This window comes from Paroedura picta, chromosome 2 (assembly GCF_049243985.1).
Source record: "Paroedura picta isolate Pp20150507F chromosome 2, Ppicta_v3.0, whole genome shotgun sequence".
NCBI classification, from domain to species: Eukaryota; Metazoa; Chordata; class Lepidosauria; order Squamata; family Gekkonidae; genus Paroedura; species Paroedura picta.
The window spans coordinates 10,983,389-10,995,515 of NC_135370.1; the positions used below are offsets into that span (position 1 = coordinate 10,983,389).

General features: G+C 47.4%; 1 protein-coding gene across 1 annotated transcript in view; it reads right to left on the reverse strand.

Moving 5' to 3' along the window:
* ITGAV (integrin subunit alpha V) overlaps nucleotides 1–12,127 on the reverse strand; it is an 83,168-nt gene that overhangs the window by 7,693 nt on the left and 63,348 nt on the right. Inside the window, exons 20-26 of the mRNA XM_077319368.1 lie at nucleotides 11,661–11,808; nucleotides 9,255–9,347; nucleotides 8,950–9,029; nucleotides 8,078–8,158; nucleotides 7,131–7,236; nucleotides 5,618–5,776; nucleotides 2,163–2,276 (exon numbers count right to left, since the gene is read on the reverse strand). Coding sequence (XP_077175483.1) covers nucleotides 2,163–2,276; nucleotides 5,618–5,776; nucleotides 7,131–7,236; nucleotides 8,078–8,158; nucleotides 8,950–9,029; nucleotides 9,255–9,347; nucleotides 11,661–11,808 — 781 coding nt within the window. The remainder of the gene's footprint in view (nucleotides 1–2,162; nucleotides 2,277–5,617; nucleotides 5,777–7,130; nucleotides 7,237–8,077; nucleotides 8,159–8,949; nucleotides 9,030–9,254; nucleotides 9,348–11,660; nucleotides 11,809–12,127) is intronic.

Sequence of the window (12,127 nt, forward strand, 5' to 3'; positions counted from 1 at the left end):
ACTTCATCCTTGCTCCAGGGGTGGAAGGGGGAAGAAGAAGAAGAAAAGTTGGTTCTTATATGCCGCCTTTCCCTACTCTGCTCAGTTTTATCAGTGCCGTGGCGAGCCCAAGGTCACCCAGCTAGTTGCATGTGGGGGAGCGCAGAATCAAACCTGGCATGCCAGATTAGAAGTCCGCACTCCTAACCACTGCACCAAAATGCCAGCATAGGTCAGATGGAACAGCTCTGTCTTGGAAGCCCTGTGGAATGACTAAATAATATGTTTATATGATCTTTGGGAGTCTCCAAAGCAGCTCGGGATAGAATAGACCTATGTTTGTAGATCCAGGCCCTGTCAGAACTAGTACAGTTCTGCAGGGCCTGTAAGATAGAGCTCTTCCGCCAAGCGTATGGTTGGGGCCCGTGAAATGCCTAAATCTACCGTCCCCCCAAAAAGATGTCCCATTGACCGCACATCTAGCTCAGATGGCGTCCCAGCCTGGGACTGTTGACGTTGATGGTGTTCTTCAGACTAACTTCAGTTGTCTTTTCAATTTACTTTTAAATTTTAAACTTTGGGCATTTTAATCAATTATCCGTTGTTTTAAGAGCCTCTTGTGGCGCAGAGTGGTAAGGCAGCAGACATGCAGTCTGGAAGCTCTGCCCATGAGGCTGGGAGTTCGATCCCAGCAGCCGGCTCAAGGTTGACTCAGCCATCCTTCCGAGGTCGGTAAAATGAGTACCCAGCTTGCTGGGGGGTAAACGGTAATGACTGGGGAAGGCACTGGCAAACCACCCCGTATTGAGTCTGCCAAGAAAACGCTGGAGGGTGTCGCCCCAAGGGTCAGACATGACTGGGTGCTTGCACAGGGGATACCTTTACCTTTACCTTTATCCATTGTTTTATGATGTTTTAAATATGCTGTCCACCCTGAGCCAGCCTGCTGGGAGGGCGGTATACAAATCAAATCAATAAATAATTCACAGTGATCACGCTTAGAATGCAGGGTGGTGTTGCTAGATCGTTGCCTTCAGCGTTGCACTAAAAATGTCAAGCAGAACATAAAAGAGAGGAAGGTGCTCTTTCCCCCACCCATGGTGTCTTTTCCTGACACCAATAAAACACTTTCAGACCACAGGAGGCCTCGCCCTTGAACTGACTGAGACGGAGATCAAAAGATAAGTTGTCAGCATGTTCTCTTGGGATTCCAGCGTCCTTGACATTCACCATCCCTGGAAAGGCTTGGGATAAGAAGCTGTTTGTCAAGCCTGGGGAATCAGCCTGTGAATCATACATCCTGGGTATCCAATAAACACAGGGCATTAAATCACTGCCAGCAAGGGCCATTAACGCCCACCGCTGGCCACACTGCAGCAGCTGAGGTCATGCCACACCACCCTCCTGTTGGGGGGGGGATGCTTTTAGGAACTGTCATCATGCAGACATGCACACTGCATTTCAAATGGCCCTCAGTCTGGGCTGGAAGGCAGAGGCTAAGATGGATTGTGTGTTCTAAGTGTACAGTGAAAAGTCTGCAGTGCAGATCAGGGCTGTTTATTTCCAAACCTGAAAGGGGACCCAATATGCTTGATGAGTATGTATAAATCAGTTCCCTTTAGGGTTTTTCCAACAGGGTAGGATTAAAGGCCTTGACTTGGATGGCTCAGGCTAGCTTGATGTCCTCAAATCTTAGAAGCCGAGCAGGTTTGGTGCCGGTTAGTACTTGGATGGGAGGCCTCCAAGGAAGTCCTGGGTCACTTACACAGAGGCAGCCAAGGGCAATCCGCCTCTGTTCAGATCTCACCTTGAAAACACGACAGCAGGGGTGAATAAATGCATGCCGGCAAAGGCTCATGGGAATTGCAGTCCATGGACATCTGGAGACCAAATGTTTGGCCATCCCTGCCCCATGGGCAGTTGCCTAAAACTTGGCAGAACTATCCATCACCCTTCTGAATAAGGTTCTGCGCTTCGGTGTCCGAAGTGGCCGTTCCAGGCCGAAGCAGCCAGTGCTGCGCTGCAGCACTGGCTGCTTTGGCCTGGAACGGCCGCTTCGGACACCGAACCACACACAACCCTACTTCCAAATGCTCCGGAAGTAAATGTTACTACAATTTTCACACGCCAATGCAAATAATGACAAGGATTACTGGCAAATTAACCTGCACCAAGACATTTACCAAAGTTTGTACATCTCCCTCGACAGCGCTCAGATCCCTCCGGTTGATATGGTGATCACGGTTGTCTTCTCCGTTTGACGTTTCGTTCTTGTCATCTTGGCCGGTAGCTGACATCTACAGAGGCAGCATCAAGAAAAAGTTTGTTGGTTGGTGTCTAAACATGGATCCAGCAAACCTACGAATTCCAGAGAGTTAACTGTGGTACAAAAGCTGCGAATGTTTGGCCACTCTTGACCGGTCTTATTCAATAATCTGCTTATTCACCAAGCCTCACCAGGTGGGTCCATAAGCAAGTGACTTCTTGAGCAGGAAAGTCTGTGCTTCCAGGTGGGCTGTGTTAGAATGTCCCTCCATCGTAGCCTGTCCAGACCTCCCGGCACGGAGGCTGGACTTACAGGACTCAGCTGACCCCCCTCCACCTCCTAGGGTCCTGTTGACAGCAAGAGGGGTGGCCTGACCCCAGACTCATACCCCAACGACCTGAGGCACTATGGGAATGTGCCTCCAAAAGTGGCAGTACAGAAGATGGGAGGCAGCCAACAGAAATGCCTCAGCAGCAGCAGCAGCCAGCCCAGAGAGTGCCACACCCAATCTCACACCTGATACAGGGCCCAGCTTAGAAGACGCAGCTCCGGACTCTGAGGCAGACTAGGAAGATGGAGTTCTAGCAGCAGCAACATTTGGGCGGCAGCCATTTTGTTGCTGCGTCCGCCATGCCGTGCCAGAATTTTAAACGGTCCAACGCAAGCTCAAGATGCCTGGGGACGCCTGGTGCAAATCAATGCAACAGTTACAACGATACGTCTAACAAGCACCATAAAAGGATTAGGAATTACAGAAATGTGAAACAGAGCTGTTGTCTGAATAAAGCCACAGGGCTCTGGAGTAAGGCTCCTTGTATGCTGACCTAAGGGACAACCCTCTCCTTTTATTGAAAAATAGGTAAATAGGGAAGCAAGCACCAGTATTGTATGCTAAATTCCATCTACAAACCCAGTCAATCCCATGAAGTAGAAACTGAAGAAGGGAGATCAACCACAAGGCTGAATAAATAAATCTTCTTTAATGTATTTAATGTCTGTTTATATTAAACTCAAGAAAAATTCAGGGAGCCAAGCTCAAATGAGGTCCGGATTCACTCTTGTTTTTAATCTAAGCCACTTTCATCAGTAGCTTGCTCCTTTTATTTATCTGTTCTGTAATTTCCAAGAGGTAAGTTCATCATAGTACTTGAGAATATCCAATAGACCATAGGTTCAGTTCTCTAACTGGAGGACCCTCCATGTTCAAGTCACTGTCAAATCAAGGACAAGATGTGGTCCACTGGCTTAGATGGTTACTGACTAGCCACCATTGGATAAAGGATACTGGACTATAAGAGGGATTCCCAAAATGGTGCCCATGGGTGCCTTGATGTCTGCCAACACCTTTTCTGGCACCCACCAAGTCTCTGTAGAAAGTGGTTAGGGCTAGTTAGGGCACTTGCTCCACAGAGCTTTTGACTGCCTCCTGGAGAGACCATTGGCTCTGTCTTTTGCAGCAGCCATTTTGTGATTGGGCTCCACCTTCTGCGGCAGCCATTTTGTGGTTACGTTCAGCCGCCTGTGTCAGAATTCTGAAGGTGTCTGCAGCCTCAGAAATGTTGGGGATCCCTGGACTAGACAGAAGGGTAGGTGTTTATACCCCACTTTTCTCTAAGCTCAGGAGTGTCAGAGCAGCTTACAATCACCTTCCTTTCCTCTCCCCATCACAGGCATCTTTTGAGGCAGGTGGGGCTGAGGAGAGTTCTGAGAGAATGGCGACTGGCCCACAGTCACCCAGCAGACTTCTTCTGGAGTTGGGGAATCAAATGCAATTCCCCAGATTAGAGGCAGCAGGCCTGATCCAGTATGGCTACTCTTAAGCTTTGTCCTTCAGCTCCTTCAAATTCCCCCTAATTCCCTCTGTCCTCCAGAGCCTTCAGATTCCCTCAATACCACTGTGCTCTTGAAAAGGGAACTTCCGGTCACAGAATAAAAGGAACAGTCCTAAAGGCTGGGGTGACTGAGACAGGCTCTGTAATCCTTTGCCAGCAGGAGCAAAAGGACAGCACAAAACACGGGAAGCAAGATCACAGACCATCCCCCTGAGGTTCTGGGCACAGTGCCCCAGCAGATTTTTGTTGGGCAACGTGATAGAGGCAGGTGTTAATGCACAGAGCGGATGCACAGCTCTTGTGATTCAAGGTGTTCGTAACTCATGAATCCTACTGAATATAGTGAATGACTTCATGGCTTCCTGAAAAAAATGCAAAGTATTCCTGGAATGGAATAAAGCAACATTACTATTCCCCACGAACTACTTTTGACCCACGGTTAAAGGGAAGGCTGAGGCTCTCACTTGATCAATTGAAAGTGCTCTTAGAGGGTTACAATCAAAGCGAGACATTTTTCTTTGTAATTCAGGCATGCTTGCTGCACACATGAAAGCTGTCTTTTGAAATTCTCTACCCCTCCCCCCAAAAAGATCTGACAAAGAATTGTAAAAAGAAACGTGATCTCCTGCACAGGGAATCCATCTGTAGACCTGTTTGCAATGCCATTCTGAAATCACTAACCAGGGCACAGAATCATAGAGTTGGAAGGGATCCCCAGGGTCATCTAGTCCAACCCCCTTCAGAATGAAGGAAAATAGAACATTGCTACATTTATTTATATATAATCCATTGATCCAGTGGTAAAGGACAGAGCCAGTCTTGCCAATGCCATCCATTGGGGATTACCAATTTCAACCAGGGTCAGAGCTTTCTCCGGCCTGGCCCCCGCCTGGTGGAATGAGCTCCCAGAAGAGATCAGGGCACTACTGGAGCTAGAACAATCCTGCAGGGCCTGCAAAAGGGAGCTCTTCCGCCAGGCATTTGGTTGAGGTTGACCAAAGCAACAACATCTACTGGGCCCCCCAAAACCCCTCCCCCCTGAACTGAACTCTGAACTGACCAACCTTGGGATAGTTAACATGTTAAAATCATTTCACCAGTTACTGAATTGTTAATGTAACCACTGTCACTGCTGTTTATTCAACATCATTTCAGAATTATATGGTACTTATTCCTCTGTTCCCCATGTTCTATGTAAGGCACCCTGAGCCGAAACGGGAGCACAGTATATATAAATACAATTACTTAATTAATATATTTCCCCTCCTTCTCCTTAGAAGTCACTGCTGCCTGATATTTAGCCACATATTTAGCAGCAAAGGAACAGGAAGGAGCAGAACCTAAGAAACTATCACCAGCTGGATCAGCAGATCTCTCAAAGGGGCAATCAACACACAATCACAGAAAACAGGATCAAGTTTCAATTGCCCCAGGGTCACAAGCGCATCATCTGTCTGAGTAGGATGCTGTCTGGAATCTATCCACCAGAAGAGCAGAGAACGAACACCGGGATTAATTTTTTTAAAGGCCTTCCTTTTACCTTTATTTTGAGCGGGTTGATCTCCATATCTGAAGTGCAGTTCATAGGTCCTTCAATTTCGTACTGGATGATATACAGCAAGGTGTTATTGTTGTACTTGTACGGCCACTGAAGATTGAGCATCACTTTGCTGAAGGCACTTGGGCCATTATTCCTGAGCTGGAGGGAGGGAAGAATGGAAAAGCAAATGGGCCATGAGGGACTATATTCTTTCAGTTTTTTGCCAAGACATCCAATCCCATCTGGTTGTTGCGGCTCCAAGAGCTGGCTTGTGGGCTGTCAAGATCCCGTCTCCCTCTTTTTCATGGTCTGGCGATATAATGCTTTTTTGACCTATTTATATGTACTTGGCCCATCTTATGAGGTTTGACTTGCTGTGTGCTTTTTAGCATTGGCTGAGTCTTGTTCCCTTTGACCTGTCTTCAACCTGTGTTTTAATTGTGTAGTGGTGTTTTCATAGAGCCTCTTGTGGCGCAGAGTGGTAAGCAGCCGAAATACTGTCTGAAAGCTCTGTCCATAAGGCTGGGAGTTCGATCCCAGCAGCCGGCTCAAGGTTGACTCAGCCTTCCATCCTCCCAAGGTCGGTAAAATGAGTACCCAGCTTGCTGGGGGGTAAACGGTAATGACTGGGGAAGGCACTGGCAAACCACCCCGTATTGAGTTTGCCATGAAAACGCTGGAGGGCGTCACCCCAAGGGTCAGACATGACTCGGTGCTTGCACAGGGGGTACCTTTACCTTTATTTTCACAGCTTCTCCCCAGCAGTGTTTCATCATATTGACTGGCAAGCCAGTCTAAGTACATAGGAATTCATGTAGTGTCTGAAAGTTTAGTGCACACTTTTGATGGGAAACTTGGCCCTGAGAAAGTGGGGTGAGCGCACCAAGATTTGAATTTGGGGGGGGGGGGGGGAGGATTGTGAGGGATGCATAAAAGCATGCTTGTAGTTTTGTTGGTCAGTTTCAGCAAGGAAAACCCTTGCTTCTGTTCGCAATTTCTTCAATCAAGAGACATTTACAATGGTTCTGCTTACTGGAAACTTGACAGGAGACTGACATGGGTACTGCTGAAGAGTCCTGTCTCTGTTTCTGATCAAACCAAAGGAAGCCTCCTTCTTACAGCTCATGGGATTTGTCTGCCCTGTGCCCTTTTGTAGGCTTTACTGTGGAAAATCTCACTTCCCTCTATGTCTGCTAAAAGCACCTGGGGTACACCAGGGGTCTCTTACCCTCCTGCAGTAATTCAGCTGAGGCCATAGTAGATACCAGGCAACAAGGCACAGATCATAGAGTTGTTTCTTTTAATGGCTGTCTAGGGCATAATACAGCCTTTCTAAACTTTTTTTACCATTGAGAAACCCCTGAAACATTCTTCAGGCTTCAAGAAACCCCAGAAGTGGTGTGATCATGCAGAATATGGTTAGGAAGCAGAGCTGTTGACATGCCCACCCAGGGTGAAACCTTATGTATATCCTGCATTAGGGCTGGATCTGCATTAATGCAGTGAGATTTACCTCATAGATGTGTTGAACCAGAGGCCCGATATCATCTTCTGTTTCTGGGTTCTCCTTGGGTTGCCAGTTGGGTATCGGGAGAAAGATGTGATCAGGGGAGGAGACACTGCATTGGTCAAGGAACACCACAGTCACAGTCAGACACTGAACAATCTGTGGAAGTCGCTACACAACTCAGAAAATAAGCCTTTTGGTCAGTGGTTCTCAACCTGGGGGTCGGGACCCCTTTGGGGGTCAAATTACCCTTTCACAGGGGTTGCGGCAGGGCAAGCAGCTTGACCAGGGGAAGGTGCCACCGCCATTGTTGCTGCTCCTCCTGAAGGCGCCCGCCAATTTATATACAATTTATAACCAATTTATGTCTGACCCTTGGGGTGATGCCCTCTAGCATTTTCATGGCAGACTCAATATGGGGTGGTTTGCCAGTGCCTTCCCCAGTCATTACCATTTATAAAGAGCCTCTTGTGGTGCAGAGTGGTAATGCAGCAGACATGCAGTCTGAAGCTCTGCCCATGAGGCTGGGAGTTCAATCCCAGCAGCAGCTGGCTCAAGGTTGACTCAGCCTTCCATCCTTCCGAGGTCGGTGAAATGAGGACCCAGCTTGCTGGGGGGTAAACGGTAATGACTGGGGAAGGCACTGGCAAACCACCCCGTACTGAATCTGCCATGACAACGTTGGAGGGCGTCACCCCAAGGGTCAGACATGACTCGGTGCTTGCACAGGGGATACCTTTACCTTTACCTTTTTTAACCAATTTATATACAATCATGAACAATGGATCGTCACGCTGTTGATCAGTTTCAGTTTAATTTCTGTGAATGAACACTTGCATAATTTTATCGTTGGGGGTCAGCACAACATGTGTGCTTTTTAAGGGTCGCAGCATTGGGAAGGTTGGGAACCACTGCCCCAGGTGAAGGGAAGGAAAATGCGATTCAGGACTCACCCTCTGATTTCAACCGCTGCTAAGATAGCCAAGTCTGCCTGATAAGATGCCATTGGACTTCGGTTGTCATATAAGTTTGAGCTGTAGAAAAAGTACAACGGCATAGAGAGAACATTTAGATTCCGGACACCATCAAGGGAAGACTTGGTGGTTTTGTCCCAGCAGTATACCGGAAACCTAATGTGTCTGTGTGTGAAATGCCATCCCATCCCAGATGTCTTTCCAGCAACCACAACAAGATGCTTCAAGGTGAGCGAGAAGGGTGGGTTTGTCAGTGCCTTCCTCTGCAGAGTCTTCCTTGGTGGTCTCCCTTCCAAGTACTGATCCTGCATAGCTTCTAAGACAGGATGAGACCGGGCTATATGACGCCCCCTTCCTGGGAATCTAGTACTGTTCCTACTGGGCTATTCCTGTGATGCCTGAGAAGTGCCTCATTTCTGATTCCCCCCCCCCTCTTTTTATACTGTTTGAAGTTTTACAGACACCCAGCCATTGTTTCTTGCATCATACTCTCCAGAGGACAGGGATATTTTGATATCACGTGAGATACTTGTGTGTGTGTGTGTGCCGTCAAGTGCCCTCGTATTGTCCCAAAATTCCTCACTGCCCTCCTTTTACACCCCCCCCCCCACTTTGGGAACCCCTAGTCTCAATTCACAGGATCAGCATGGCTGTCAAATGGCCATGTGGCCTCTGCTCAAGATCTCCAAAGAAGGAGAGCCCACCACCTTCCGAGGAAGCCTGTTCCACAGAGGAATCACCCTGTCAGGACGTTTCCCCTAATGTTTAGCCAAAAACTCTTTTGGTTTCATTTCAGCCTGTTGCTTCTGGGCCCCTGTCTGGGAGCTACCTGTGACGTAACCGCTCCATACCTTTGTATCTGAAGATCAAACTTCACAAAAGTATCCATCTCAGACTCTTGATGCACATTGAAATGAAGACCGGCCGAAAGCTTCAACACAAAAGAAGAAACAGGAGGTCAGGAAAGCGTTAGGCAAAGAGAAGTGGACAAATACCACCTGAAACACTTTGCCAACTGGAGAAACCCCAGAACGTGTTACTGCCCCTCCTTAGACATTGCCTGCTATGCAAATGCAGGCTCGAGGCCTCCACAATGTAGCTTTCCTTGCTATTTTGTCCATTCTGGTAAATTAGTAAGTAGGTCATTCATTCTTACTTTTGTCCCGGCTTTCATGGGGTTTCCAAGATCACAGACGACCAGCCGTGTCTGATTCTCTGTTTTAAACGCACAGGACAGCCTTGCGAGAGCCTGCAGGGGAACAAAGTTGGTGGCCTTAAAAAAAACAAAAAAACACGCACACACAGCCCAGCACATTCTGTGCATCCCTAAGAACGCCAAAGTTAGTTCTAAATATACTTCCTTCAATGCATGCAACCCTTTCCAAGTCTGTCGGATAAGGTTTATCGAAATACGGCTCCAAGCCAGTTACAAAAACTCACACAATTTACAGGCCCATAATCAAGGCAGTGTACAAATGACCAACGATAAAAACACTTAAAAATCAAACATGTAAAACATTATAAAACTATCCAAACATGACAAGATTACCTAAGGCAAATTTCCAACAGCACAGTTTTGTCATTCTTTGCATGCCATGGCATGGTATTTGGCTATTTGTTTTGTGACTTCGGTATTTCCCCCAGAAAGGAGCCTCCCCCTCCTCAGAGTCACTGGGAATCCGGGGCAAGAGGGGGGGCAATGATTTTATTTCAAATTCCCACCTAAGGTGAGCATCTGAAGAGGACATGCCCTTTCGTCTCCAATTCCCTGCCTCCACATATGCATATTCTCTCTGCTTTTGGAGTCTTTCTGTAGCACCCCTCAAGCAAAGCAGACAGTAAAACAGCGCACCTCACAAGAGTGAATGCCCTCCTGTGGTTCTCAATCTTCTGAAAGGACAAATAAGCTGCTGGTTTCAGAATATATCTGTTTTCGGACGGGGAGGGGGAATGAACTTGGCGCTCTGCGTCATTAATCCTTTCTTTAATGACTTGACTTGCTTTGTCATTGCCCAGATGCAGTACAGCTTGTGTAGAGAACTTAAGATTCTTCCTACCGTTTGGTACTGCCATCTAGATCTAAAATTATCTTTAATAATTAAAGGTTTGGGGAATAGTGGGCCTTGAGCCACATCATAATAGATGAAAAGCCAATGCTGGCGTAGATCTTTTGCATGCCAGTTCCCAGGCAGATCATAGAGTTCAAGACGCATTTAGGGGCTTGTAATACAGCTCTAAGAAACTTACAAGGAGATGCCTGAAGCAGGGGAACCAAGGAATGTTCCATACAAAACCTGTGCAATTGTTTTTGCCTGGAATAGCCTGAGAACAGCTGGAACAAAATGGACCAGATGTCCCTGGGCTACAATTCCCATGAGCCCCTGCCAAGGGATTGAACACCTCTCCTATGAGAGGGGACATGAGAGAGGTTTACAGAATTATGCAAGAAATATATACATACATTCTAATGCCTTCACTGACCAGACGTGTTTCGGCGTTACCACCTTTATCAATGGTCAGGCATCAAATAAAACCAGCATACATAAAAATCAATACTTGTTGTAGCCAGTTGGCTCCTTTACATACAAAGATATATTCAATATACTATGGACCGATAGTCAGTTCTGTGGAGCAGAAGGCCAGATAAAACTAATATTTAAAAAACAGGCCCTGGCCAGGGCAAGCTCTTTAAGTGTCCGGTAAGTGACTTGTAATCAGGATTCTGTGAAGGCTCAAGCGGGTGGCAAGTTACAGTGGATGAGCCATAGGGTTGTGAGTTTCCTGCCTTATGAGAGAGGTTGGACTAGATGACCCAGGAGGTCCCTTCCAGCTCTATGATTCTAGGAGCCCACCTCCATCAGGAGTATGCTGCTCCACACCATTCCTTGCCTGCTGCTCCAACATCTTTCAAATAATCATCAGTTAGGAATAATATATGAAAACTGCCTTGCTGGATCAGACCAAGATTCATCAAAGGTAGCATTCTGTTTCCAAGAGGAGACAGCTAGGGTTGTGCTTGGCGGCGTCTGAATTGGCCGTTCCAGGCCGATTTGGACGCCACCGCGCACAACCCTAGAGACAGCTAGACGTGAGGCATAAAGTTCCTGTCCTCTTTCTGAAGGCACCCAGCACCCACCTGTAGCCTTTGGAACAGCAGCTTTCATTCCGAGCCAGGACACTAACAAAACATTTACTTGGCTATGAACAGTCACTTTGCTGCCCGTGACATGCCTACTGACATGGCTTGGTTCACATGAATGCAAAACCTGACAGGACAAGTAGTCCGTTTGCTTGTACCCGCACTGGGTGTGCACGCTAAGTACATGCTCCTACAACATGGCATGACACCTATTTTGGGGATCTGCCCGTTGTCCACAATCTCCTGGCACATGAGGCTGAAAAGGGCATCACCTGGATGCTGAATCACGGCATGGACTTCCCCCATGTGGCTGTGAAAAGGAACCAAAGATTTCAATTCACCTTGGGACTGACAGTGTCTGTGTCACCTGCTAGCATTCCTGACCATGCCGTTACCAAGTGACTACAAGACTGGAGGACCTACCTCATGGTTACGGACAATGCCAATAAAGTCGGCTTGAGGAGGGAGGGTAACAAGGAGTTCTGCTTCGTAGGCACCTTCCCCTTGATTCTGGGCGTTTACGATCAGTGTTAAAGGGTTGTCATCACCGATATAGATCTGCTTCTGGTCGCTGTACAAGGCCAACACGGAAGAAAAAGAGGGCTCTCTAAATCAAAGTGTGCTCATGAAAAGATGAAACGCAAGGCCTGGCGCCACCCTAGAATTGTGCTAGGTCAGCAGGCTGCCCCTGAAGGGCCGAATGGACATTTATCTAGGCAATTACAACAAGGTATGGCAGTCATAAACTACATGCTGAAAAATGTCATGAATATTTTTCGTTAAAGGCTCATCCCCAATGAATTACTTCATCTAGTATCTTGGCCCTGACCGGGAGAGCTCAAGCTAGTCTGATCTCATCAAATCTCAGAGGGCTGGTCCTGTTTATTATT